Source organism: Oncorhynchus mykiss, chromosome 15 (assembly GCF_013265735.2).
Source record: "Oncorhynchus mykiss isolate Arlee chromosome 15, USDA_OmykA_1.1, whole genome shotgun sequence".
In the NCBI taxonomy this organism is placed as follows: domain Eukaryota; kingdom Metazoa; phylum Chordata; class Actinopteri; order Salmoniformes; family Salmonidae; genus Oncorhynchus; species Oncorhynchus mykiss.
In genome coordinates this window covers 11,320,066-11,347,565 of record NC_048579.1, presented here as the reverse complement: position 1 = coordinate 11,347,565, position 27,500 = coordinate 11,320,066, and the positions used below count along the sequence as shown (strand labels likewise).

Here is a 27,500-nt window from a genome sequence, read left to right as displayed (position 1 = left end):
ACCACTGGAGAGAGAGGGGGAAGAGTTAGACTGATGCACCACTGGAGAGAGAGGGGGAAGACTTAGACTGATGCACTACTGGAGAGAGAGGGGGAAGAGTTAGACTGATGCACCACTGGAGAGAGAGGGGGAAGACTTAGACTGACTCACCCCTGCAAAGAGAACAGGAGACAGACTAAAGGACCCCCATACCTTCCAGGTGCCTGCAGCCAGATTCTGCAGGGCTCCAGCTGCTCCCTCCAGTGTATCAGGGTTAGAGCACTCTGACAGCAGGGTGAGGTAGGGCTTCACTATGGACGGATGCCATAACATCTGGACTCCTTTAGGTGGGTCAGCTGAGTCTGGGAGAGGACCTACACCGTCCCACTGGAGGAGAGGGGAGAGAGGTTGTGGGGGTAAGGAAAAAGGAAGGATGATGACAGAAAAAGGGAGATAAAGATAGAGAAGGAGAGAGCGAGGTCAAGAATCATACCATGATGTATATCCAGTAAAGTATTCCTTCTCCACAGCTATTTCAGTGGCCTTCATAGGCAATGTATATGTTCCCCACTTCTGTAGGCAGCACACCCTCCTGGCAACAGCTCTGACTCTATATGCTATAGATAGAACACTTTTCTCTTTCATCAAACAATCAAAGAGGTGCCCTTTATGTCTACAGCGGAATTGTGCCACAGTTCCCTACATCTTCACAACTGGAGGCTCTACAGGCAGGATGCATGTGCTATAGATTCTCATCCCTCTAGAGGTTTTATGATAGAAGATCTTCAAAACATAAATACAGCAGAAGCAGCAAAGAGAATACTCCCTAACAGTTCTGAAAATGGGGGAAACTTTTTGGAGACATCTTGTGTTTTTCACTGTTTGCAACTACTGTAGAGTGAATGAGAGTTGAGCTGATTGGACAAAGCCTTCATATCTTGTGAGGAACAGACCATACAAGTGGTCTGTGGGAAGGCATCTGAGTGAATTGTTAAGCAGCAGTAGTGATTGGAGTGCGTTGGAGGAAAGAACGGTTTGAAAGACATCTAGCAAATAGAAATCAAAACTGGACGGTGTTCAGAGATAGATGGGAGGGGTTGAGTGGAGCTGAAGGGTGGGACTGGATGGTGTTCAGAGATAGATGGGAGGGGTTGAGTAGAGCTGAAGGGTGGGACTGGATGGTGTTCAGAGATAGATGGGTGGGGTTGAGTGGAGCTTAAGGGTGGGACTGGACGGTGTTCAGAGATAGATTGGAGGGGTTGAGTAGAGCTGAAGGGTGGGACTGGATGGTGTTCAGAGATAGATGGGAGGGGTTGAGTGGAGCTGAAGGGTGGGACTGGATGGTGTTCAGAGATAGATGGGAGGGGTTGAGTAGAGCTGAAGGGTGGGACTGGACGGTGTTCAGAGATAGATGGGAGGGGTTGAGTAGAGCTGAAGGGTGGGACTGGACGGTGTTCAGAGATAGATGGGAGGGGTTGAGTAGAGCTGAAGGGTGGGACTGGATGGTGTTCAGAGATAGATGGGAGGGGTTGAGTGGAGCTTAAGGGTGGGACTGGACGGTGTTCAGAGATAGATGGGAGGGGTTGAGTAGAGCTGAAGGGTGGGACTGGATGGTGTTCAGAGATAGATGGGAGGGGTTGAGTAGAGCTGAAGGGTGGGACTGGACGGTGTTCAGAGATAGATGGGAGGGGTTGAGTAGAGCTGAAGGGTGAGACTGGATGGTGTTCAGAGATAGATGGGAGGGGTTGAGTAGAGCTGAAGGGTGGGACTGGATGGTGTTCAGAGATAGATGGGAGGGGTTGAGTAGAGCTGAAGGGTGGGACTGGATGGTGTTCAGAGATAGATGGGAGGGGTTGAGTAGAGCTGAAGGGTGGGACTGGATGGTGTTCAGAGATAGATGGGAGGGGTTGAGTGGAGCTGAAGGGTGGGACTGGATGGTGTTCAGAGATAGATGGGAGGGGTTGAGTAGAGCTGAAGGGTGGGACTGGATGGTGTTCAGAGATAGATGGGAGGGGTTGAGTAGAGCTGAAGGGTGGGACTGGATGGTGTTCATAGATAGATGGGAGGGGTTGAGTAGAGCTTAAGGATGTTAAGGATGGGACAAAAAAAACAAAAAAATATAACTATTGTAAAATATACCGTGTCTATAAAATGTATATAGATGTATAAGCTGGACGTAGAAGCCCAAGTGTTAATGTTTATTAGTTTACTCCAATAAGGGGAGGGGTAGTAGGGTTTGGAGAAAATAATAAAGGGAAATATATTAAAATATATTAAATACAGTATAGATAATTGTATATACAGTCCCAGTCAAAAGTTTGGACACACCTACGCATTCAAGGGTTTTTCTACATTGGAGAATAATAGTGAAGACATCAACACTATGAAATAACACACATGGAATCATGTAGTAACCAAAAAAGTGTTAAACAAATCAAAATAGATTTTAGATGTTAGATTCTTCAAAGTAGCCATCCTTTGCCTTGACGACAGCTTTGCACACTCTTGGTTTTCTCTCAACCAGCACCATGAGGAAAGTCCTCTGAAATTGCATTTCAATTAACAGGTGTGCCTTGTTCAAAGTTCATTTGTGGAATTTCTTTCCTTCTTAATGCGTTTGAGCCAATCAGTTTGTGTTGTGATAAGGTAGTGTTGGTGTACAGTCGATATCCCTATTTGGCAAATGACCAAGTCCATATTATGGCAAGAGCAGCTCAAATAAACAAAGAGAAACGACAGTCCAGTTACTTCAATAGCAGTCGCAAAAACCACCAAGAGCTATTAATAAACTGGCTCTCATGAGGACCGTCACAGGAAAGGAAGACCCGGAGTTACCTTTGCTGCAGTGGATAAAGTTCCTTAGAGTTACCAGCCTCAGAAATTGCATCCCAAGAAAATGCTTCACAGAGTTCAAGTAACAGACAGATCTCAACATCAACTGTTCAGGGGAGACTATGTGAATCAGGCCTTCATGGTCACATTGCTGCAAAGAAACCAGTACTAAAGGACACCAATAAGAAGAAGAGACTTGCTCGGGACAAGAAACATGCAGAGTAGGTGAACGGATTATCTCCGCATGTGTACTTCCCACCGTGAAGCATGGTGGAGGAGGTGTGATGGTGTGGGGGTGTTTTGCTGGTGACACTGTCAGTGGTTTCTTTAGAATCCAAGGCACACTGAACCAGCATGGCTACCACAGCATTCTGTAGCGATACGCGATCCCATCTGGTTTGCACCTAGTGGGACTATCATTTGTTTTTCAATAGGACAATGAACCAACACACCTCCAGGCAGTGTAAGGGCTAATTGACCAAGAAGGAGAGTGATGGAGTGCTGCATCAGATGACTTGGCCTCCACAAGCACCCGACCTCAACCCAATTGAGATGGTTTGGGATGAGTTGGAGCGCAGAGTGGAGGAAAAGCAGCCAACAACTGCTCAGCATATTTGGGAACTCCTTCAAGACTTTTGGAAAAGCATTCCAGGTGAAGCTGGTTGAGAGAATGCTAGGAGTGTGCAAAGCTGTCATCAAGGCAAAGGGTGGCTACTTTGATTTCTTAAAAACTTTTTTGTTTACTATATGATTCCATATGTGTTAGTTCATAGTTTTGATGTCTTCACTATTATTCTACAATGTAGAAAATAGTACAAATAAAGAAAAACCCTTGAATGAGTAGGTGTGTCCAAACCTTTGACTAGTACTGTATATTTACAATAGAAATGTGGAGGATTGGAAATTATGCAGCAATTACATTGATGGAAGCCACAATCTATCTGCAATATTAAAGCTGACCTCCCCCCACACAAAAAAAAGAGAAAAAATAAAGGTTTGAGCCAACATAAAAACAGAGACACAAATTCTCATCTCCCCGTTTACACTACAATAGTTTATGTTCTTTTAATGTTCTCTGTTGGAATCTTTTGCTTTGATTCCCATCAGAACATTCCTGCAGGGAACAAGTGATATGGCTTGGAGGAACCTTGTACCATATGGCATCTGTGTGTCTGCACTGTCTTTCTGCACTGTCTGCCTGGACTGTCTGTCTGCCTGCCTGCCTGCACTGTCTGCCTGGGCTGTCTGTCTGCACTGTATATCTGTCTGCATTGTATGTCTGCACTGTCTGCCTGGACTGTCTGTCTGCCTGGACTGTCTGCCTGGACTGTCTGTCTGTCTGCCTGCCTGCCAGCACTGTATGTCTGTCTGCCTGTACTGTATGTCTGTCTGCACTGTATATCTGCCTGGACTGTCTGTCTGCACTGTCTGTCTGCTAATATCAACATATGATATTATGCACATATGTGTGTCTGCACTGTGTGATACAGTGTGTCGGTGCCCCTCTCTCTCTCTCTCTCACGTCCCACCTGATGCATCTCTCTCTCTCTCTCTCTCTCTCTCTCTGTGTGTTATTTCCCACCTGATGCATCTCTCTCTCTCTCTCTCTCTCTCTCTCTCTCTCTCTCTCTCTCTCTCTCCTCTCTCTCTCTCTCTCTCTCTCTCTCCTCTCTCTCCTCTCTCTCTCTCTCTCTGTATAACTTCCCACCTGATGCATCTCTCTCTCTCTCTCTCTCTGTGTATAACGTCCCACCTGATGAATCTCTCTCTCTCTCTCTCTCTCTCTCTCTCTGTGTATAACGTCCCACCTGATGAATCTCTCTCTCTCTCTGTGTATAACTTCCCCACCTGGTCCTGTCCCTTCTTCTTCTTCTTCTTCTTGCCCCAGCAGCCTGAGGTCTCTCCGTCACGTCCGTTGGCATCACACAGGAGACCGTCTAGCTCCTCTGAACCCAGCGGTTGGCCCTGAGATGTCTCCGCTGCCAGTCGGTAGGACAGGTTACGCAGGATACACACACAGTTCTCTATGGTCTACAGGAGAGGCATCAGAGTTAGAATATTTATCCTACAAATGAGATGACTTCTCACACAAATATAACTTCCCACTAGAGCTAACTTCCCACACAAATATAACTTCCCACACAAATATAACTTCACACTAGAGCTAACTTCCCACACAAATATAACTTCCCACACAAATATAACTTCCCACACAAATATAACTTCCCACACAAATATAACTTCCCCAAAGAGCTAACTTCCCACAAAAATATAACTTCCCACAAGAGCTAACTTCCCACACAAATATAACTTCCCACTAGAGCTAACTTCCCACAGAAATATAACTTCCCACAAGAGCTAACTTCCCACACAAATCTAACTTCCCACAAGAGCTAACTTCCCACACAAATATAACTTCCCACTAGAGCTAACTTCCCACACAAATATAACTTCCCACACAAATATAACTTCCCACACAAATATAACTTCCCACTAGAGCTAACTTCCCACACAAATATAACTTCCCACATAAATATAACTTCCCACACAAATATAACTTCCCACACAAATATAACTTCCCCAAAGAGCTAACTTCCCACACAAATATAACTTCCCACATAAATATAACTTCCCACACAAATATAACTTCCCACACAAATATAACTTCCCACTAGAGCTAACTTCCCACACAAATATAACTTCCCACACAAATATAACTTCCCCAAAGAGCTAACTTCCCACAAAAATATAACTTCCCACAAGAGCTAACTTCCCACACAAATATAACTTCCCACATAAATATAACTTCCCACACAAATATAACTTCCCACATAAATATAACTTCCCACACAAATATAACTTCCCACACAAATATAACTTCCCACACAAATATAACTTCCCACACAAATATAACTTCCCACAAGAGCTAACTTCCCACACAAATATAACTTCCCACAAGAGCTAACTTCCCACACAAATATAACTTCCCACACAAATATAACTTCCCACACAAATATAACTTCCCACACAAATAGAACTTCCCACACAAATATAACTTCCCAAACAAATATAACTTCCCACGCAAATCTAACTTCCCACATGAGCTAACTTCCCACCCTGCCAAAATGTGTGTGTGTGTGTGTGTGTGTGTGTGTGTGTGTGTGTGTGTGTGTGTGTGTGTGTGTGTGTGTGTGTGTGTGTGTGTGTGTGTGTGTGTGTGTGAGTGAAGGGGCATTTAAAAGGAAGAGTGCCCAATTCCATCCATGAATCGGGATGTACTCTTAACTTTTAAATTATGTTAAAGAAATTCTTTCAAATGAGGAATAATGACTGAGCCCGAAGCATCGTATCAAGCTCCATTTAACATGGTGTCAGAAGAGGACACAGCCGAAACAGCAGAGGTGTGTGTGTGTGTGTGTGTGTGTGTGTGTGTGTGTGTGTGTGTGTGTGTGTGTGTGTGTGTGTGTGTGCGTGTGCGTGTGCGTGTACATCTGTGAATTATCACTCAGAAACGTGGCGTATGGGAGCAATATGGAAAGTAAACCACTTGGAAATAACGAAGAAAAATCATTAATCCTCTCAGACGACTCTGTCTGTTTTATAGAAGAGTCTCTCAGACTGATAATTTACACAAACAACTATAATGAACGTAATTGAACATAATACTCTGACTGACTAAATGATTTCAATGACATTACAGCCGTAATACAAACACCAAGTCACTTCAACTAGATCCTATAAGAACAGACCTTGGGCCTTATCTGTTAGAACTGTTAGAGGAGTGAAGAAGAGAGTTACTTTCCTCTGAAAACATCACAGGTAAACAACTCCACAGGTAAACAACAGGTAAACAACTCCACAGGTAAACAACAGGTAAACAACTCCACAGGTAAACAACTCCACAGGTAAACAACAGGTAAACAACTCCACAGGTAAACAACAGGTAAACAACTCCACAGGTAAACAACAGGCAAACAACTCCACAGGTAAACAACAGGTAAACAACTCCAGAGGTAAACAACAGGCAAACAACTCCAGAGGTAAACAACTCCACAGGTAAAAAACAGGTAAACAACTCCACAGGTAAACAACAGCTAAACAACTCCACAGGTAAACAACAGGTAAACAACTCCACAGGTAAACAACTCCACAGGTAATCAACATGTAAACAACCCCAGAGGTAAACAACAGGTAAACAACTCCAAAGGTAAACAACAGGTAAACAACTCCAAAGGTAAACAACAGGTAAACAACTCCAGAGGTAAACAACAGGTAAACAACTCCACAGGTAAACAACTCCACAGGTAATCAACATGTAAACAACCCCAGAGGTAAACAACAGGTAAACAACTCCAAAGGTAAACAACAGGTAAACAACTCCAGAGGTAATCAACATGTAAACAACTCCAGAAGTAAACAACAGATTTAATTCCCTTTAATTTCCCTTTTTGAACAGAGTGACATGATAAAGGTAGAGAAAGAAAGTGGGTATGAAATAGAAAGACAGAATAGGGGAAGAAAGAAAGAGAGACCAGGAGGACAGAAAGTCCACAAAAAGAATGAAAAGTGTCACCCTGTCTATGTCTGCTAATAACTTGGGACCAGTCAATGACAATGGCCATTGGCCCCAGTGCTTGCCAATCAATCATTATTACTGGGGAGACACCAGAGCCCTCCTATGATTGGGCAGACAGCAGAGATGGGTGGGATGTTAGACAATGATTAAGAAATGCCATTTAGAGAGACTGTGCTGCAGCAACCTTGAGAAGGTAGCCATGCACAAAGCTGTTTATCTACTATTGAACTGATGGACACACACACAAATACACACACACACAACACACACACACACACACAAACTACACACACACCTTGCTGTCAATGTCGTTGCTGCCCAAAGCGGTCTGTATGACGTAGAGGAGAGCGTCTGTCAGTCCGTCACACTCTCTCATCCTCCTCCTGGCCTCCTCTCCTGCAGAACTCACATTCCTGAAACACAGAAGGATGGGGACAGGTCAGACAGTGTGTGGGGTCTGAGACCAACGTGACTCTCTATAACTTTGGGAATGATGTTTATACGAAGAATCGAACCAGAATAAAAGTCGGTGTGTTAATGATAATGTGTGTATCTGCGTGCCACATTATGTGCCTGCAAACCTGCATTTATATGTGTCCGTATCTGTCTCAGACAGGTACCCATGGGGCTGAAGCCGTCTGAACCTCGCACCATGCAATCTCCCATTGGATAGTAATACACACTACATTTATTACCTGGCTCTGTTTACAGCGCATTCAGAGCCTAATCAATTGTAACATTTAATTCAATGCAATTCCCAGATGACAGAGGCAGAAATGTATACATTAACCAGCGTAACACATCTCTCTCCTTCCATTGGACTCTGGAGCAGTGGAAATGCGTTCTCTGGAGTGACGAATCACACTTTACCATCTGACATTCCGACGGACCTATCTGGGTTTGGCGGTTGCCATTAGAACGCTTCCTGCCTGAATGCATAGTGCCAACTGTAAAGTTTGGTGGAGGAGGAATAATGGTCTAGGGCTGTTTTTCATGGTTCGGGCTAGGCCCCTTAGTTCCAGTGAAGGGAAATCTTAACATCATACAATGACATTCTAGACGATTCTGTGCTCTCAACTTTGAAACAGTTTGGGGAAGGCTCTTTCCTGCATGGGGGCATGACAATGCAAAAAGCAAGGTCCATACAGCTATGGTTTGTTGAGATTGGTGGGGCAGAACTTGACTGGCATGCACAGAGCCCTGACCTGACCTCAACCCCATCGAACACCTTTGGGATGAATTGGAACACCGACTGCGAACCAGGCCTAATCACCCAACAACAGTGCACGACCTCACTAATGCTCTTGTGGCTGAATGGAAGCAAGTCCCCGCAGCAATGTTCCAACATCTAGTGGAAAGCCTTCCCAGAAGAGTGGAGGCTGTAACAGCAACAAAGGGGAGGGACCAACTGTCACGTTCTGACCATCGTTCGTGTGTGTTTTCCTTGTTTTAGTGTTGGTCAGGACGTGAGCTGAGTGGGCATTCTATGTTGGATGTCTTGTTTGTCTATTTCTATGTCTGGCCTGATATGGTTCTCAATCAGAGGCAGGTGTTAGTCATTGTCTCTGATTGGGAACCATATTTAGGTAGCCTGGGCTTCACTGTGTGTTTGTGGGTAAATGTCCTTAGTGTCCTTATGTCCGTGTTCCGTGTTTATGAGCACGAGAATTAGGCTGTTTCGGTTTTCGTTCATTACGTTCTTTTGTATTGATTCGTGTTTACGTTGGGTTATTAAACATGGATCGAAATCTACACGCTGCATTTTGGTCCGACTCTCCTTCTACCGAAGAAAGTCGTTACAGCAACTCTATGTCAATGCCCATGATTTTGGAATGAGATGTTTGACAAGCAGCTGTCCGCATACCTTTGGTCACATGTAGTGCATGAATTAATTAAGCCATTCATCAGTCAGAAAAATGAAGTGAGAGCAGAATCCATCATCCTATCAGAGTGTACTGAAGCCAATCATGTGTCTTAGTTATTAGCAGACAGACAGTCAGCTCTGGGCTTTGTGTTGACACTAAAGCTCAAGTCATCTCCTCTGCTCTCTGAATATCAAACATGCATATTATGAGGGTTGGGAGTAACGGATTACATGTAATGCGTTACATATTAGGGATTACAAAAAACTAACTGTAATCTGTTACGTTACCAGCAAAAATATTGTAATCAGATTACAGATACTTTTGAGAAACTAGATGATTACTTCGAGGATCACTTTTAAATTCAGAAAGGATGTTTGCGAGAAAAAAATTGTTGACACTGTTTTACACAATTACATTCAAATTAGCATTTAAAAAAGGTGCAAGTTTAAGTGTGTTCCACCTGAGTGAGTCTGACCTCAAGTCAGAGACCACTATGATGACACACCAAATGTGTTTGATGGATTGTGGGAAAAGAGCAGGAATAGGCTTTTGTAGGCTACAGTCCAAGCTACTGTATGTCTTCCAATGGTGTGACTGCTGTCGGCATCCAAAGATTATCCAACTGTAATAAACGCTTGAAAGTAAGGATGACAGCAGTGGTGTAGTCTACAGTGATATGGATATCACTTATTATTGATATCTACAAAGCACGTTGATGTGAATCACACTGCTGCTCTCTCATTTAGCTATTTGTGCTTTACGGATTGGGGTTGTTGTGGAGGGCTGTTCACAAATCTAAATGTGTATTTCAACTCAATAATGGTTGAATTACAGAAGTTTAAGCTGCCTATCAATCATTGTTTTTGAAACCAGTGGACAGCCAGTGTAAAATGCGCTAAAAGGCCAGCTATGTAAACTTTAACACTGATTTATCCTGCAATAGATGTCGTTCAATTGGTAACATACATTTTTGTCTTCTGATGCCTCTTAAGGGGAAAGTAATCTAAAAGTAACTGAATGTAATCAGATTACGTTACTGAGTTTGGGTAATCCAAAAGTTACGTTACTGATTACAATTTTGGACAGGTAACTAATAACTGTAACGGATTACATTTGGAAAGTAACCATGCCAACCCTGCATATTATACAGTAGAGTACAGACCCATAGACGGACTCTGGTCTCGCTGTCAACCAACACTTTAGTTCTGCCCGATTTAAACTCTGATATCAATTCACCTCAAGTATATTATTGTGATTAATCAGAAATAAGTCTGACACCTTGTTTTGATCATTTACGAATGAAAAATATGTACTCACTAACTGTAAGTCACTCCGGATGAGAGCGTCTGCTAAATTATTCAAATGTACAGTACATGTAAATGTTTAAATATGCTGATTCATCAACCTGATCAACCTCAAACCTTATTCATATTCAAACACTCACATTAGATTATTCAAATGTTCTATCATTGCTATGCAACAGTGTGGTTATTGAGTAGAGATGGGTTATAAACAGTGTGGTTGAGTAGAGATGGGTTATAAACAGTGTGGTTATTGAGTAGAGATGGGTTAAAAAACAGTGTGTTTCCATTCATAGCCAGCTTGGTGTGCTCTAGTTCTAGTTTTTAATGAAGCTGTAAGGATACACGCACGCACGCACGCACGCACGCACGCACACACACACACACACACACACACACACACACACACACACACACACACACACACACACACACACACACACACACACACACACACACACACACACTTTTAATCCAGTGGAGAGGACACAGCCCTGGTCTCACCTCCTTCTGCTGTGGGTAGGTTGTCGATAGAGCCTATCATGAGCTCCACCAGGAGTAAGACACGTAGACCATTGTCTAAACTTTAATTAACATGGCTGCAGAGCTGTCATAGTTCAGAGTTCACACTGATTTAGTCACGTCACAAGTGCTAATTATAATGTGAGCGATCCCCCTAGGAACATGGGCCCAAAGCTGGCCGATTCCTGGTTTAATGAAAGGTTGAGAAACAATGTTGAGGAACATGGTGGTGTGGAATGTGTAATAAGCTAGAAACAGACTGTATGGTCTCTAACGTGACATATTAAAGCCAAAGTCCAAATCTGATATATGTCACTATGGGAGAGAGACAATAGAGAGGCTCGATTTCTGTAGAAGCACTTTGTGACACCTGCTGTTGTTCAAAAGGGCTCTATTAATACATTTGATTGATTGACAATACTGGCATAGTCTGATTCACAGGCACACACTGTCTGTCTATATTACACAGCTATCTGTCTATATTACACAGCTATCAACTGAGAGAGAGAGGGAGGAATAGAGAAAGGGGAGAGAGGAGAGAGTGAGAGGGGAGATAGGAGAGAGAAAGGGGAGAGAGGAGAGAGAGAGAAAATAGAGAAAGGGGAGAGGGGAGAGAGAGAGGGGAGAGAGAGAGAGGGGGTGGGAGAAAGAGAGAGAGAGAGAGAGAGAGAGAGAGAGAGAGAGAGAGAGAGAGAGAGAGAGAGAGGTCATGATCAGATGAACTCCTGCATTTTTTAGCATGTTCTTAAAAAATATAGATTCATAGTTAGATAAACTTGGATTTTTTTGTCAGGAATATATACAGGATGCTACCCTCTACAACATAACCTTCACTATGTTACCAGGACATATACAGGATACTACCCTCCACTCCAAATCAAAACTCAAAACCTAGAACCTGATTTTGGACCGAATTACGGAATCACCTGGAAGGCTTCCAACTACCAAAGATTATTATTCCAATGCTGTACAGCAAATGCTCTGGAAAACAACATAAACCTGAAAACACCATCCAACCTGGAACTGAGTGAGTAATGTTTAGTCTGAAGCAAAATTTTATTTTCCAAAAGCCAAGAACAAAAATGCATTACATTACTTTATAAGGACTGAATGCTAAATGAATGCTGCCAAGCTTGATACAACTTTAATTAGCACTGACGTGTCAAGTGAGAGGTGTCAAAGCCCTTTAGCCCAACAATTGCAGGAGAGTGGAACAGTCTACTCCAACCAAATGGAGAGGCCTTAGAAGCTGCCTCCCGCTGTTCAGAGGCAATTAAAATACAGTACCCTGTGCATGTCAAGAATGATAAGGCAAGAAAATATCACAAAATGAAGCTCCTTATGCAAAATCAAGAGACACTTTTTGCTGACTATTATAAAAATGGGAACATCAGCAACCTCATCTTCCAAATCAAATCAAATTGTATTGGTCACATTCACATGTTTAGCAGACGTTAATGCAAGTGTAAAGAAATGCTTGTGATTCTAGTTCCGACCGTGCAGTAATATCTAACAAGTAATCTAACAATTTCACAACAACCACCTTATACACACAAGTGTAAAGGAATGATTAAGAATATGTACATATAAATATATGGATGAGCGATGGCCAAACGGCATAGGCAAGATGCAGTAGATGGTATAGAGTACAGTATATACATATGAGATGAGTAATGTAAACATTATATAAAGTGGCATTGTTTAAGTGACTAGTGATAAATTTTTTACATCAACTGATCAATTATTAAAGTGGCTAGAGATTGAGTCTGTATGTTGGCAGCAGCCTCTCAATGTTAGTGATGGATGTTTAACAGTCTGATGGCCTTGATATAGAATCTGTTTTTCAGTCTCTTGGTCCCAGCTGTTATGCACCCTGTACTGACCTCGCCTCCTGGATGATAACGGGGTGAACAGGCAGTGGCTCGGGTGGTTGATGTCCTTGATGATCTTAATGGTCTTCCTGTGACATCGGGTGGTTTAGGTGTCCTGCAGGCGGTGATACAGCCCGACAGGATGCTCTCGATTGTGCATCTGTAAAAGCTTGCGAGTGTTTTTGGAGACAAGCCAAATTTCTTCAGCCTCCTGAGGTTGAAGAGGCGATGTTGCACTTTTTTCACCACGCTGTCTGTGTGGGTGGACCATTTCAGTTTGTCCATGATGTGTACGCCGAGGAAATTAAAACTTTCCACCTTCTCCACTACTGTCCCGTCAATGTGGATAAGGGGGTGCTGCCTCTGCTGTTTCCTGAAGTCCACGATCATCTCCTTTGTTTTGTTGAGTGTGAGGTTATTTTCCTGACACCACACTCCAAGGGCCCTCACCTTCTCCCTGTAGGCTGCCTCGTCATTGTTGGTCATCAAGCCTATCATTGTAGTGTCATCTGCAAACTTGATGATTGAGTTGGAGGCGTGCATGGCCATGCAGTCATGGGTAAACAGGGAGTACTGGAGAGAGCTGAGAACCCAGGATAAGCGAGGTGGACATGTTGTTTCCTACACTATCACCAGAATTTTCAATCCCAATGATGATAACTAAACAATTATTTAAAACTTGTTGAGGATAGGGGGCAGTATTTTCACTTTGGATGAATTGCGTGCCCATAGTGAACTGCATCAAACTCTGTCCTAGATTGCTAATATATGCATTTTATTATTACTATTGGATAGAAAACACTCTGAAGTTTCTAAAACTGTTTGAATTATGTCTGTGAGTATAACAGAACTCATAGGGCAGACAATCTTCCAAACAAGAAGTGAAATTCTGAAAGTCATCGCCCCCTCCTTTCCCAACAAGATATGGATCTGGAAGCACTTCCTATGCCTTCCACTAGATGTCCTCATTCAGTAGAACGTGTAATAGACAATTTGCTGTGAACTTTGACCTAATGGGAGGGAAAATAGTCAGTGTCCCGACAGAATGCCATTTTGCTGTGGCACATTTCTCTGTTCCATTTGGCTCCAGCTGAAAACGTATGATCCGGTTGGAACGTTATTGGATATATATGATAATAACATCCTGAAGATTGATTCTCTACTTAGTTTGACCAGTTTATTCGACCTGGAATATATCTTTTGGAAGTTTTCGTGCGAGTTATCTTGGACCAGCAGTCAGTTTTTGGGCACGTGAGCTGAAAGTGATAGCAAATGCAGCTACTTGGACACTAGTATTGGACATTATGGAACAAAACAACGATTTATTGTGGAACTTGCACTACATTCTGATGAAAGATCATCAAAGGTAAGGGAATATTTATGTTGTAATTTCGTATTTCTGTTGACTCCAACATGGTGGTTACGTCTGAGCGCCGTCTCAGATTATTGCAATGTTAGGCTTTTTCCGTAATGTTTTTAAAAAATCTGACACAACAAGGTTGCATTAAGAACCAGTGTGTGTATCTTTAATTATATGTAGAACATGTATCTTTAGTCAAAGTTTATGATGAGTATTTCTGTTATCTGGCGTAGCTTTCTATAATTCCTCCGGATATTTTGGAGGAATTTCTGAACATGGCATCAATGTAAACCGAGATTTGTGGATATAAAAATGCATATTATCGAACAAAACATAAATGTACTGTGTAACATGTCATATGACTGTCATCTGATGAAGATTTTCAAGAGGTTAGTGATTCATTTTATTTCTAATCCTGCTTTTGTGATTTTATCTTTGGCTGGAAAAAATGGCTGCATTTTTTCTTTGGTTTGATGGTGGTCTAACATAAATATATGTTGTGTTTTCGCTGTAAAACATGAAAAAAATCTGACATGATGGGTAGATGAACAAGATGTTTATCTTTCGTTTGAGGTATTGGACTTGTTAATGTGTGAAAGTTAAATATTTCTAAAGAATATTTTTGAATTCCCTGCGCCACCTTTCCAGCTGAACGGGGGGGTGGTCAGCTTTGACCAATCCCAGAGGTTTGTAAGACCCTGGTTTTAATAATAATTAGGCAAAGACTCAGCTTCTGCAAGAGGTACGTAAGGTTTATTCAGAGAACGTTCTAGAGTCAAAAACTGCAAAGACATGTCATTTTATACCTCCCACCTCTCCACCTACTTACACAGGGTTAGGGTTAGGGTTAGGGTTAGGGTTATACACAGACCCCCAAACAGTAGGGGGATTACACTCACACACAGACACACAAACAGTAGAGGGATTACACTCACACACAGACCCCAAACAGTAGGGGGATTACACACACACACAGACCCCCAAACAGTAGGGGGTTTACACTCACACACAGACCCCCAAACAGTAGGGGGATTACACTCACACACAGACCCCCAAACAGTAGGGGGATTACACTCACACACAGACCCCCAAACAGTAAGGGGGTTACACGCACACACAGACACACAAACAGTAGATGGATTACACTCACACACAGACACACAAACAGTAGGGGGATTACACGCACACACAGACCCCCAAACAGTAGGGGGATTACACTCACACACAGACCTCCAAACAGTAGTGGGATTACACGCACACACAGACCCCCAAACAGTAGGGGGATTACACGCACACACAGACACACAAACAGTAGATGGATTACACTCACACACAGACACACAAACAGTAGGGGGATTACACGCACACACAGACCCCCAAACAGTAGGGGGATTACACTCACACACAGACCTCCAAACAGCAGTGGGATTACACGCACACACAGACCCCCAAACAGTAGGGGGATTACACGCACACACAGACACACAAACAGTAGATGGATTACACTCACACACAGACCCCCAAACAGTAGGGGGATTACACTCACACACAGACACCCAAACAGTAGGGGGATTACACACACACACAGAAACACAAACAGTAGGGGGATTACACTCACACACAGACCCCCAAACAGTAGGGGGATTACACTCACACACAGACCCCCAAAGAGTAGGGGGATTACACGCACACACAGACCCCCAAACAGTAGGGGGATTACACGCACACACAGACCCCCAAACAGTAGGGGGATTACACGCACACACAGACCCCCAAACAGTAGGGGGATTACACACACACACAGACCCCCAAACAGTAGGGGTATTACACTCACACACAGACCCCCAAACAGTAGGGGGATTACACTCACACACAGACCCCCAAACAGTAGGGGGATTACACTCACACACAGACCCCCAAACAGTAGGGGGATTACACTCACACACAGACCCCCAAACAGTAGGGGGATTACACTCACACACAGACCCCCAAACAGTAGGGGGATTACACGCACACACAGACCCCCAAACAGTAGGGGGATTACACGCACACACAGACCCCCAAACAGCAGGGGGATTACACTCACACACAGACACACAAACAGTAGGGGGATTACACTCACACACAGACCCCCAAACAGTAGGGGGATTACACACACACACAGACCCCCAAACAGTAGGGGGATTACACGCACACACAGACCCCCAAACAGTAGGGGGATTACACGCAAACACAGACCCCCAAACAGTAGGGGGATTACACTCACACACAGACACCCAAACAGTAGGGAGACTACACGCACACACAGACACACAAACAGTATGGGGATTACACTCACACACAGACCCCCAAACAGTAGGGGGATTACACGCACACACAGACCCCCAAACAGTAGGAGGATTACACGCACACACAGACCTCCAAACAGTAGGAGGATTACACTCACACACAGACCCCCAAACAGTAGGGGGATTACACTCACACACAGACCCCCAAACAGTAGGGGGATTACACGCACACACAGACCCCCAAACAGTATGGGGATTACACTCACACACAGACACCCAAACAGTAGGGGGATTACACGCACACACAGACACACAAACAGTATAGGGATTACACTCACACACAGACCCCCAAACAGTAGGGGGATTACACGCACACACAGACCCCCAAACAGTAGGGGGATTACACTCACACACAGACCCCCAAACAGTAGGGGGATTACACTCACACACAGACCCCCAAACAGTAGGGGGATTACACTCACACACAGACCCCCAAACAGTAGGGGGATTACACGCACACGCAGACCCCCAAACAGTAGGGGGATTACACTCACACTCAGACCCCCAAACAGTAGGGGGATTACACTCACACACAGACCCCCAAACAGTAGGGGGATTACACTCACACACAGACCCCCAAAAAGTAGGGGGATTACACGCACACACAGACCCCCAAACAGTAGGGGGATTACACGCACACACAGACCCCCAAACAGTAGGGGGATTACACTCACACACATACACACAAACAGTAGGGGGATTACACTCACACACAGACCCCCAAACAGTAGGGGAATTACACTCACACACAGACCCCCAAACAGTAGGGGGATTACACTCACACACAGACCCCCAAACAGTAGGGGGATTACACGCACACACAGAACACCCAAACAGTAGGGGGATTACACGCACACACAGACCCCCAAACAGTAGGGGGATTACACTCACACACAGACCCCCAAACAGTAGGGGGATTACACGCACACACAGACCCCCAAACAGTAGGGGGATTACACTCACACACAGACCCCCAAACAGTAGGGGGATTACACTCACACACAGACCCCCAAACAGTAGGGGAATTACACTCACACACAGACCCCCAAACAGTAGGGGGATTACACGCACACACAGACCCCCAAACAGTAGGGGGATTACACTCACACACAGACCCCCAAACAGTAGGGGGATTACACTCACACACAGACCCCCAAACAGTAGGGGGATTACACTCACACACAGACCCCCAAACAGTAGGGGGATTACACGCACACACAGACCCCCAAACAGTAGGGGGATTACACGCACACACAGACCCCCAAACAGTAGGGGGATTACACTCACACACATACACACAAACAGTAGGGGGATTACACTCACACACAGACCCCCAAACAGTAGGGGGATTACACTCACACACAGACCCCCAAACAGTAGGGGGATTACACTCACACACAGACCCCCAAACAGTAGGGGGATTACACGCACACACAGACCCCCAAACAGTAGAGGGATTACACGCACACACAGACCCCCAAACAGTAGGGGGATTACACTCACACACAGACACACAAACAGTAGGGGGATTACACTCAAACACAGACCCCCAAACAGTAGGGGGATTACACACACACACAGACCCCCAAACAGTAGGGGGATTACACTCACACACAGACCCCCAAACAGTAGGGGGATTACACTCACACACAGACCCCCAAACAGTAGGGGGATTACACATACACACACAGACCCCCAAACAGTAGGGGGATTACACGCACACACAGACCCCCAAACAGTAGGGGGATTACACTCACACACAGACCCCCAAACAGTAGGGGGATTACATGCACACACAGACCCCCAAACAGTAGGGGGATTACATGCACACACAGACCCCCAAACAGTAGGGGGATTACACGCACACACAGACCCCTAAACAGTAGGGGGATTACACGCACACACAGACACACAAACAGTAGGGGGATTACACTCACACACAGACCCCCAAACAGTAGGGGGATTACACGCACACACAGACCCCCAAACAGTAGGGGGATTACACGCACACACAGACCCCCAAACAGTAGGGGGATTACACGCACACACAGACCCCCAAACAGTAGGGGGATTACACTCACACACAGACACACAAACAGTAGGTGGGATGTATCTTTCCCCACAGTCCACATTCCTCGTTTATCACTACCAAGCTGGCAGTTCCATACCGTTCCCTCCCTCCCGAGATTAGAGGGACCTTGACAGGGTCTCTTTCCTGTCATAAGATTTCAATAGTTCCAACCAGGTCAGGTCATGTATAGTTCAATTGTCCTCTGTGTTTTCTTAGTCACACACAGATTTCTCTCCCTTAACTTGTCTTCACCAAACCTTGTTGGACTTTAGTCTATCACTCTAATTCATTTTACTTTACATAATCTAATAATTACGTTAGTCTAATTATTCTTATAGATGTTACATAATCTAATAATTATGGAATTCTTTAGTCATTACTTTAAACATATGAATTCCCTTATTCAGAAAGTCCCGTCAGAAAGTCCAGGACCCAGTTGCACAGGGCGGGGTCGAGACCCACTGTCTCGAGATTTTTTGAACTGAACATACTTAGGTAGCCCTTTCCCACCTGTGTCTTGTGGGTAGTTGTTTTCCGTATCAGTGTTTGCACCTTACGGGACTGTTTCGGTTTAATTTATTCTCTTGTTATTTTTGTATTTAGTGTTCAGTTCAATAAATAAACATGAACACGTACAACGCTGCACTTTGGTCCTCCACTCCTTCCAACAGCCGTTACACGAATGCTGCCATCAATCCACGGTTTCTGGTTGGGGAAGATTTTAATATTCACTGTGGGTACCACACACCGATGCACTTAGTAATAAACTCGCTCACCGAATCAGCGTATACATCAATGTTATTGTCCGATGCTATCCGGAACATGTCCCACAAACAATCCCCTGGCATGGCACAGTACTATATTGGCACACTACCCCTTTTTTAAGAGAGGGGGTGTTAACGAGGGGTGGAAACTCAGGGTACTAGACAATGAGACAATGAGAACTCTGACTCAGCTAATATAAATCTCTATAAGTCTGGAACAGTATTGGTACAGGGCAACCCCAAACAGTTTCAGATGGACTTTTACATAATCAAATATTTAGCCAAGCAGGAGAAGCTCTCCTCTGAGAAAGACACCACCACCCAGAGCGGGTCAGTCCAGACCTCTTCATTATATAACTCCACAGATGAGCAACCCAAAGTGGAAAGTCAACCTCCCAGCACAGAGTACTACCCTCTCATTGAAATGAAGGATACATCTACCCAGCTGGAGGTAAGGCAGGTGGAGCTGGAACAGCAGGTGATTACATTCCAGTCAGCACAGACCCAGACAACAGTCCAGTACAACAACACCCCTTAACCAGACCCGGAGAGCTGGAGGTAGAAAGAGACATATCTGCACTCTGGACTGTGGAGCAAGAGCAGGAGAAGAACAGAGCACAAGAGGAGAGGATCAGACTACTGGAGGAGAGGTTGAGGGGGATGGCGTGTGACAGGGAACAACCCACTAGAGAGGTGGCCACCCCCGCAGAGAAGCCAGCAGAACAGCCCACCTCAGCTCCCGACAAAAGTCTCGACACCACAGCAGAACAGTCCACAACATGACCCTGACCATAGCCTCAACATCACAGCAGAACAGACAAATGAAGAACCCCAAGCCCAGAGGATCTCACCCCCTCTGAGCATCCCCCCTTGTCAGCCACCCTGATAGCCCTCCTGACAACCCCCCCACACCCACTGAGGACATACACAAGACAGATTGTACTCCTTATGGACTGAAATGGGAAATATATACAAGAAAAATAACTTTTTCCCAAACGCAGTGTGTCTAAACTCTGGTGTCCAAACACCCAGCCTGCCCTAGACCTTCTGTCTGAGGACCAACTAGTTTCACCTAGCCACATAATAATACACACAGGCACGAACGACCTGAAAACACAGCAGGAAAGGGTGGCCACAGCACTGAAGGGAGTGACTGAAAAAGCTTCCTCTACTTTCCCCAATACACAAGTGGTTATCTCCACCCTGCTACCACGAAAAGTCTTCCACCCTGCTACAATACAGCGGGAAAACGCAAGAATTTCCCGGGACTGTGCCTCAAAACCAAATGTTTTCCTGGCCCATCACTCCACACTGGACTTGAACAGCTTCTATGACCAGGTCCGCCTATACAAGGCAGCAGCGCCCTTCTTCTCCTGAACTCTAAAGGACATCGCTCTCAAACGCAGCCCCAACACCTCACACAGGAGCAACAGATCAATAGACACCCCGCCCAGAGCATTGAGACACTCTCCCAGACCTGCAGCCTCCCCTGGACCTACACATAGAGGACTCACGCCGAGAGGACCTACATCCAGACCACAACACCACCAGCCACATACACATCCCCACCCCAACCAATCAACAACCCCAAGTCAACCACGCCCACACCCCATTTAGGCCCCCTCAGATCAGACCTATGCCCCTCCTGGCCACCCCATGCACCCCACCCCCGCAAAGAGGGCCTCAACATGGAAGTCACACATACGCCCAGGCCGTGAGTGGGAAAACAGGCCCAGCAACCACTCTTAAACTAGCCCAAGCCAATGGCATGTACTAGATGCTCAGCAGGCTCTGCTCACACTTACTGGCTTGAGGCAAAATACCACGACCAACAACATTGGACACTTTATGGAACACAAAGCCTTCACTATCTCACCCTGGAATATCCAAGGCCTGTGTCTGTAAATACAGACATTGTCATCCTACAAGAAACCTGATATAGAGGAGACGGACCCACTGGTTGCCCTCTAGGTTACAGAGAGCTGGTAGTCCCATCCACCAAACTACCATGTGTGAAACAGGGAAGGGACTCAGGGGGATGTTCATTTGGTGTAGAGCAGACCTTACTCACTCCATTAAATTAATCAAAACAGGAACATTTTACATTTGGCTAGAAATTCAAAAGGAAATCTTAACAGAGAAAAATGTCCTTGTGTGCTACCTATATCCCCCCCAAGAGAATCCCCATACTTTAATGAAGACAGCTTCTCACTCCTGGAGGGGGAAATCAATCAATTCCAGGCCCAGGGACATGTACTAGTCTCTGGCGACCTAAACCGGACACGAACCGGACACGAACCTGACACCCTCAGCACACAGGGGGACAAACACCTGCCTGGAGGTGACAGCATTCCCTCTCCCATATGTCCCCCTAGGCACAACTATGACAACATAACCAACAAAAACAGGTCACAACTCCTGCAGCTCTGTCGCACGCTGGGTATGTACATCGTCAATTGTAGGCTTTGAGGGGACTCCTATGGTAGGTACACCTATAGCTCATCTCTTGGCAGTAGTACTGTAGACTACTTTATTACTGACCTCAAACCAGAGTCTCTCAGAGTGTTCACAGTCAGCCCACTGACACCCCCATCAGACCACAGCCAAATCACACTCTACTTGAAATGAGCAACACTCAATCATGAGGCATCAAAGCCAAAGGAATTTAGTAATGTTAAGAAATGCTATAGATAGAAGGAATGTAGTTTGGAAACCAACCAAAAAACAATTAGGCAACAACAAATTCAATCCCTTTTAGACAACATCTTGGACAAAACATTTCACTGTTCTAGTGAAGGCGTAAACTTGGCAGTAGAAAACCTAAACAGTATATTTGGCCTCTCAGCTTCCATATCAAATCTAAAAATCCCAAATAGAAAACCAAAGAAAATGAACAACAATGACAAATGGTTTAATGAAGAATCCAAAAATCTAAGAAAGAAATTGAGAAACCTGTCCAACCAAAAACATAGACACTATGGTGAATCACTAAAACAACACAGAAATGCACTACGGAAAAAGAAGGAACAGCACGTCAGAAATCAGCTCAATGTAATTGAAGAATCCATAGACTCAAACCACTTCTGGGAAAATTGGAAAACACTAAACAAACAACAACACAAATAATGATCTATCCAAAATGGAGATGTATGGGTCAACCACTTCTCCAATCTTTTTGCTCTATAAGAAAGAACAAACAGCAAAAACATATACATGATCAAATACAAATCTTAGAATCAAATATTAAAGACTACCAGAACCCACTGGATTCTCCAATTACCTTGAAGAACTCCAGGACAAAATAAAAACCCTCCAACCCAAAAAGGCCTGTGGTGTTGATGGTATCCTAAATGAAATGATCAAATGAACAGACATTAACACAACAAATTCCAATTGGCTAAGCTAAAACTCTTTAATGTCATCCTTAGCTCTGGCATCTCCCCCAATATTTGGAACCAAGGACTGATCACCCCAATCCACAAAAGTGGAGCCACAGTTGACCAGAATAACTACTGTGGGATATGCGTCAACAGCAACCTCATGAAAATTCTCTGCATTTTCATTAATAGCAAGCTCATACATCTCCTCAGTGAAAACAATGTACTAAGCAAATGTCAAATTGGCTATTTACCAAATTATCTTACGACAGACCACGTATTCCCCTTGCACACCCTAATTGACAAACAAACAAACCAAAACAAAGGCTAAGTTTTCCCATGCTTGGTTGATTTAAAAAAAGCCTTTGACTCAATTTGGCATGAGGGTCTGCTATTCTTGGAAAGTGGTTTTGGGGGAAAAACATACAACAAGATAAAGTCCATGAACACAAACAACAAGTATGCGGTTAGTGTCACGCCCTGACCTTAGATATCTCTGATTTCTATATATTTTGGATAGGTCAGGGTGTGACTAGGGCGGGTACTCTAGGTGTTTGTATGTCTAGCTTTTTATGTATGTCTAGAGTTGTTGTATGTCCAGGGGTTTTGTATGTCTATGTTGGCCTGATATGGTTCCCAATCAGAGACAGCTGTTAATCGTTGTCTCTGATTGGGAATCATATTTAGGCAGCCCTTTCCCACTTTCTGGTGTGGGATCTTGTCTACAGTTAGGTGCCTGTGTGCACACTAGTAGCTTCACGGTTCGTTTGGTTGTTTGTGGTTTTGTTTTGGTGAGTTTCAGTTCATAAAAAATATGTGGAACTCTATCCATGCTGCACCTTGGTCTCACTCATACGACGATGGTGACAGCAAAAAACACACACATTTCTTCCCACAGGCCGTGGGGTGAGACAGGGATGCAGCTTAAGCTCCACCCTCTTCAACATATATATATATAAACAAATTGGCGAGGGCACTAGAACAGTCTGCAGCATCCGACCTCACCTTACTAGAATCTGAGGTCAAATGTCTACTGTTTGCTGATGACCTGGTGCTTCTGTCACCAACCAAGGAGGGCCTACAGCAGCACCTAGATCTTCTGCACAGATTCTGTCAGACCTGGGCCCTGACAGTAAATCTCAGTAAGACAAAAATAATGGTGTTTCAAAAAGGTCCAGTCGCCAGGACCACAAATACAAATTCCATCTAGACACCGTTGCCCTAGAGAACACAAAAACTATACATAACTTGGCCTAAACATCAGCGCCAAAGGTAACTTCCACAAAGCTTTGAACGATCTGAGAGACGGCAAGATGGGCATTCTAAACCATCAAAAGTAACTTAAAATTCGACATACCAATTAGGATCTGGCTAACAATACTTCAAATCAGTTATAGAACCTATTGCCCTTTATGGTTGTGAGGTCTGGGGTTCGCTCACCAACCAACAATTCACAAAATGGGACAAACACCAAATTGAGACTCCGAATACTGAATTCTGTAAAAATATCATTAGTGTACAACGTAGAACACCAAATAATGCATGCAGAGCAGAATCATTAGCGGGTATCGCTAATGATCAAAATCCCCAAAAAAAGCCATTAAATTCTACAACCACCTAAAAGGAAGCGATTCCCAAACCTTCCACAACAAAGCCATCACCTACAGAAAGATGAACCTGGAGAAGAGTCCCCTAAGCAAGCTGGTCCTGGGGCTCTGTTCACAAACACAAACACACCCCACAGAGCCACAGGACAGCAACACTATTAGACCCAACAAAGTCATGAGAAAACAAAAATATAACTACTTGACACATGGGAAGGAATTACCAAAAAAAAAAAAACAGAACAAACTAGAATGCTATTTGTGCCTAAACAGAGAGTACACAGTGGCAGAATACCTGACCACTGTGACTGACCCAAACTTAAGGAAAGCTTTGACTATGTACAGACTCAGTGAGCATAGCGTTGCTATTAAGAAAGGTCTCAGTAGGCAGACCTGGCTATCAAGAGAAGACAGGCTATGTGCACACTGCCCACAAAATGAGGTGGAGACTGAGCTGCATTTCCTAACCTCCTGCACAATGTATGACCATATTAGAGACACATATTTCCCTCAGATTGCACAGATCAACAAGGAATTTGAAAACAAACCCAAAACAAAACAAATCTCCCATATGTGTCCCGTCACAGCAGCAAGATGTATGACCTGTTGCTGCAAGAAAAGATCAATCAGTGATGAACGAACACCATTGTAAATAAAGCCCCTTAAATTGAATTGAACAGAGAGAGAGAGAGAGAGAGAGAGAGAGAGAGAGAGAGAGAGAGAGAGAGAGAGAGAGAGAGAGAGAGAGAGAGAGAGAGAGAGAGAGAGAGAGAGAGAGAGAGAGAGAGAGAGAGAGAGAGAGAGAGAGAGAGAGAGAGAGAGAGAGAGAGAGAGGGGAGAGAAAGAGAAATAGAGAAAGGGGAAAGAGAAAGACAGGATAACCTGGCTTCCTGTAGAGGAAAGGCTGTTCAACTGCACCACAGCAGAACCCGAGACAGGGAGTGTCATTTCCCCAAATTTGAAAGCCTTATTCAAGATTTCAAAGACCTTAAGTTTCTGTTGGGGGAGACACAGAGTGCTGTGGGTTGGCAGCGCACTATATTGCTGCCTGACTTAAGTTTTCTGGGATAGGGGGCAGCATTCGGAATTTTGGATGAAAAGCGTGCCCAAAGTAAACTTCCTGCTACTCAGGCACAGAAGCTAGCTATATAATTGGTAGATCTGGATAGAGAGCACTCTAAAGTTTCCAAAAATGTTAAAGTAAGGTCTGTGAGCATAACAGAACTGAAATGGCAGGCGAAAGCCTGAGGAAAATCCATCCAGGAAGTGCTGTTATTTTGAAATGGGTGTTTTTCCATTGAAAGCCTATCCACCATTTAAAGGTATAGGACCCAGTTTCTGTTCCCTATGGCTTCCACTAGCTGTGAACCGTCTCTAGACATTGTTTCAGGCCTTTATTCTGAAAAAATGAGGGAGAATGAGCAGTTTCAATGAGAGGCCAGTAGAAAATCCCCAACCTGTTTGGTGCGCAATCCTGAGAGCGTGCCTTTCTTGATTTTCTTTTATAGTGGCGACGCTATTGTCCGGTTGAAAAAGTATCGATTATTTAGGCTAAAAACAATCTGAGGATTGATTATAAACATTGTTTGACATGTTTCTACGAACTTTACAGATACTATTTGGAATTTTCGTCTGCCTCTTGTGACTGCATTTGAGCCATTGGATTACTGAACAAAACGCGGCAACAAAATGGAGGTTTTTAGACATAATTAGGGACTTCATCGAACAAAACTAACATTGTGTAACTGGGAGTCTTGTGAGTGCAACCATACGAAGATCATCAATGGTAAGTGATGAATTTTATTGCTATTTCTGACTTTCGACACTAATCTACTTGGCTGTTTGTAATGTTTGGTGTGCTGAGCGCTGTCCTCAGACAATCGCATGGTTTGCTTTTGCCGTAAAGCCATTTTGAAATCTGACATGGCGGCTGGATTAACAACAAGTTAAGCTTTATATTGATGTATTGCACTTGTGATTTCATGAAAATTTCATGAATATTTATAGTAATTTAATTTGATTTTGCTGCTCTGCAATTTCACAGAAAGTTGTCGAGGTGGGACGCTAGTGTTTTAAGATGTGGGACAGTGTTATTTTTTTTTTTCACCTTAATTTAACCAGGTAGGCTAGTTGAGAACAAATTCTCATTTACAACTGAGACCTGGCCAAGATAAAGCAAAGCAGTGTGACACAAACAACAACAGAGTAACACATGGAATAAACAAACATACAGTCAATAAAACAATAGAAAAAAGTCTATATACAGTGTGTGTAAATGAGGTAAGATAAGGGATGTAAAGCAATAAATAGGCCATAGTGGCGAAATAATTACAATTTAGCAAATAAACACTGGAGTGATGATTAAGTGCAAGTAGAGATAAAGGGGTGCAAAGGAGCAAAAAAATTAATTAAATAACAGTATGGGGATGAGGTAGTTGGATGGGGTATTAACAGATGGGCTATGTACAGGTGCAGTGATCTGTGAGCTGCTCTGACAGCTGGTGCTTAAAGTTAGTGAGGGAGATATGAGTCTCCAGCTTCTGTGATTTATGCAGTTCGTTCCGTTCTAGTCATTGGCAGCAGAGAACTGGAAGGAGAGGCGGCCAAAGGAGGAATTGGCCTTGGGCGTGACCAGTGAAATATACCTGCTGGAGCGCGTGCTACAGGTGGGTGCTGCTATGGTGACCAGTGAGTTGAGATAAGGTGGGGTTTTACCTTGCAAAGACTTATAGATGACCTGGAGCCAGTGGGTTTGGCAACGAATATGAAGCGAGGGCCAGCCAACGAGAGCGTACAGGTTGCGGTGGTGGGTAGTATATGTGGCACTGTGATAGACTGCATCCAATTTGCTGAGTAGAGTGTTGGAGGCTGTTTTGTAAATGACATCGCCAAAGTCAAGGATCGGTAGGATAGTCAGTTTTACGAGGGTATGTTTGGCAGCATGAGTGAAGGATGCGTTGTTGCCAAAGAGGATGCCGATTCAAGATTTAATTTTGGATTGGAGATGCTTAGTGTGAGTCTGGAAGGAGA

At 44.2% G+C, this 27,500-nt stretch overlaps 1 protein-coding gene across 1 annotated transcript in view; it reads right to left on the bottom strand.

The window, feature by feature from the left end:
- LOC110490910 (catenin delta-2-like) overlaps nucleotides 1–27,500 on the bottom strand; it is a 190,731-nt gene that overhangs the window by 33,528 nt on the left and 129,703 nt on the right. Inside the window, exons 4-6 of the mRNA XM_036945607.1 lie at nucleotides 7,683–7,800; nucleotides 4,660–4,842; nucleotides 193–366 (exon numbers count right to left, since the gene is read on the bottom strand). Coding sequence (XP_036801502.1) covers nucleotides 193–366; nucleotides 4,660–4,842; nucleotides 7,683–7,800 — 475 coding nt within the window. The remainder of the gene's footprint in view (nucleotides 1–192; nucleotides 367–4,659; nucleotides 4,843–7,682; nucleotides 7,801–27,500) is intronic.